The sequence below is a fragment of the Haliaeetus leucocephalus genome, unplaced genomic scaffold (genome assembly GCF_000737465.1).
Source record: "Haliaeetus leucocephalus isolate CR32 unplaced genomic scaffold, Haliaeetus_leucocephalus-4.0 Scaffold190, whole genome shotgun sequence".
NCBI classification, from domain to species: domain Eukaryota; kingdom Metazoa; phylum Chordata; class Aves; order Accipitriformes; family Accipitridae; genus Haliaeetus; species Haliaeetus leucocephalus.
The window spans coordinates 568,493-570,557 of record NW_010972626.1 but is presented as its reverse complement, the minus strand read 5'-3'; the positions used below and the strand labels follow the sequence as shown (position 1 = coordinate 570,557).

At 71.6% G+C, this 2,065-nt stretch overlaps 2 protein-coding genes across 2 annotated transcripts in view; one reads left to right on the top strand and one right to left on the bottom strand.

The window, feature by feature from the left end:
- The window catches only part of ESPN (espin), a 7,666-nt gene extending 5,735 nt beyond the window's left edge, over positions 1 to 1,931 (top strand). Inside the window, exons 8-11 of the mRNA XM_010565382.1 lie at positions 99 to 927; positions 1,509 to 1,588; positions 1,670 to 1,681; positions 1,784 to 1,931. Of these exons, the coding sequence (XP_010563684.1) occupies positions 99 to 927; positions 1,509 to 1,588; positions 1,670 to 1,681; positions 1,784 to 1,931 (1,069 nt within the window). The remainder of the gene's footprint in view (positions 1 to 98; positions 928 to 1,508; positions 1,589 to 1,669; positions 1,682 to 1,783) is intronic.
- Positions 1,932 to 1,956: 25 nt separating this feature from the next.
- TNFRSF25 (tumor necrosis factor receptor superfamily, member 25) overlaps positions 1,957 to 2,065 on the bottom strand; it is a 2,061-nt gene continuing 1,952 nt past the window's right edge. The window contains exon 8 of the mRNA XM_010565381.1: positions 1,957 to 2,040. Within this exon, the coding sequence (XP_010563683.1) occupies positions 1,957 to 2,040 (84 nt within the window). The remainder of the gene's footprint in view (positions 2,041 to 2,065) is intronic.

Sequence of the window (2,065 nt, the reverse complement as noted above, 5' to 3'; positions counted from 1 at the left end):
GGCCGGGAAGACCCCAGGGCAGGGGGGGCGGTGGGCGGCCCTGGCACCCAGCACGACGCTCGGCGCGAGATCCTGGGCTGCGGCGTCTCTGTCCGCAGCCTCAAGGCCAACTATGAGGGGCCGGGAGGGGCCCCCGTGCCCCTCCCCAGGGTCACCAAGCGCAAGCGGGCGCAGCCCCCCGGCAGCACCCGCCAGCCCGTCCTGGAGGAGGAGTATGGGGACGGGGCACCGCAGCGGAGCCGGACGGCACCACCAGAGCCAAGCGGCCCACGGGAGTGCGCCGAGGCACACAAGGAGCGTGCCGCCTTCCTCTTCCTGGAGCACTGGAAGAAGCGGGCGCTGGCAGCAGTGCCCGGGGAGGAGCGGCCGCGGCGGCCAGGGAGGCGGCGGCCAGCGGCAGGGCGGCTGCTGGCCCGCTGGAGGAGCATTGCCCGCCGGGTGCCGGGGCGGCAGATCCGGAGGCTGAGCCGTACTGCGGCGCTGTACTGGCCCCAGCACTTCCTGCCCCACGTCGGCGGCTCGCCCGTGCCCCACGACAGCCTTCCGCTTGACCTCTTCATGCTGGGCTACTTCCAGCTGCTGGAGATGCCGCTCAGCCCCGAGGAGCGGCGCTTCCGCCACCTCCTCTGCTACGAGATGTTCGACCGCCTGGGCGGCCACAGCTGGCGCCGCGTCCGCCACTTCCACCGTGCCGTGCTGGAGCAGGTCGAGGCGGGCCACCGCCACTGGCTCGATGGCTTTGAGGACCTCGTGCAGGAGTTTTTTGGGGATGGCCCCACCACGGTGGCGGAGAGCCCGCCGGAGCCCCCCCCTCCGGCCCCGGGAGGGGAGGGGGCGGCAGTCCTGGTGCCGGAGCTGGGCGAGTTCAGCGAGGAAGACATCTGCCGCTTCATCGACCGCAGCTTCTCCTTCTGGAAGGAGAAGGAGGCGGAGATGTCTGACACCTGAGCCCGGCAGCATGTTGCGGGCTGTGCCGGCGGTGTGGTGCGGGGCTGGCCGGGAGCAGGGACCGGGGGGGCAGCTAGACCCGGCACCCAGGTGTGCTCAGCTGCCTCAAGGGCACCGGTGGTGCCGCGGCTTGGCTCGGCGGAGGGCTCGGTGTCGGTTCGCGCGGCCCCAGGGCCAAGGTTGCGGTGTGCTGCTTGCTGTGGCTGTGTGTTGTGCGGGGTGTGCGGCACCGGGGCTGCGCTCCCCTCTGGCGTGGCGTTTGCGGTGCCGGGGCGGCGTGGGCCCCTGCGTGTCAGTGCAATAAAGCTGTGGTGTGCTGCGAAGGGCTGGCCACGCCGCGCACTCCTTCCTCCTCCCCACGCCAGCAGAAGGCGGGCAGCGAGGGGCAACGCCGTCGAGCCACATGCTGGCGAGCCCCCACCAGTGCCGTGCCGGGAGCGCGGCTCGGCCCGGCCACCAGCGGGATGCGGTGCCACACGCCGCGGCCACACCGCTGCCCTGCGGTGCCAGCAGCGAGGGTGGGCTCCTGGCAGTGCCGGTAACGCGGCTGTCTGTTGCAGGAGAAGGAGGAGGAAGCGCGCCTGGCCAGTATGCCGGCCTGGAGGAGGGACATCCTGCGCAAAAAGCTGGAGGAGGAGAGGTGAGCCGGGGCCGGGGGATGCCACGCCAGTCGGCCGTCCCCACGGCTTCGCTAACCCCGCTCTTCCCTTTGCCTTCGCAGGGAGCAGAAACGGTGAGTGCCGCGAGCCCCTTCCCAGGGTGGGCGGGCGGGGGGGCACGGCGGCTACGGCGGCTCTGGTGACCGCGGCGCCCCGTGCCCTCCACTGCCGAGCAGGAAAGAGCAGGAGAAGCTGAAGCGGGAGGAGGAAGAGAAGGAGAAGGAGCAGTCGGAAAAGCTAAGGACTCTCGGGTGCGATGAGACAAAGCTGGCGCCCTGGCAGCGGCAGATCATCCTCAAGAAGGGGGACATAGCCAAGCACTAGTCGTGCCGTGCCGCACCCTGGCTCTTCACGGCGGGAGGAGGCTGGCAGGTCCCACCACGGACTGGGACGCGCCTCGGCACCCTCCTTCCGCCGCGGACGGCCACATAGCCTGTCCCGGAGGAGCCCCCACAGCC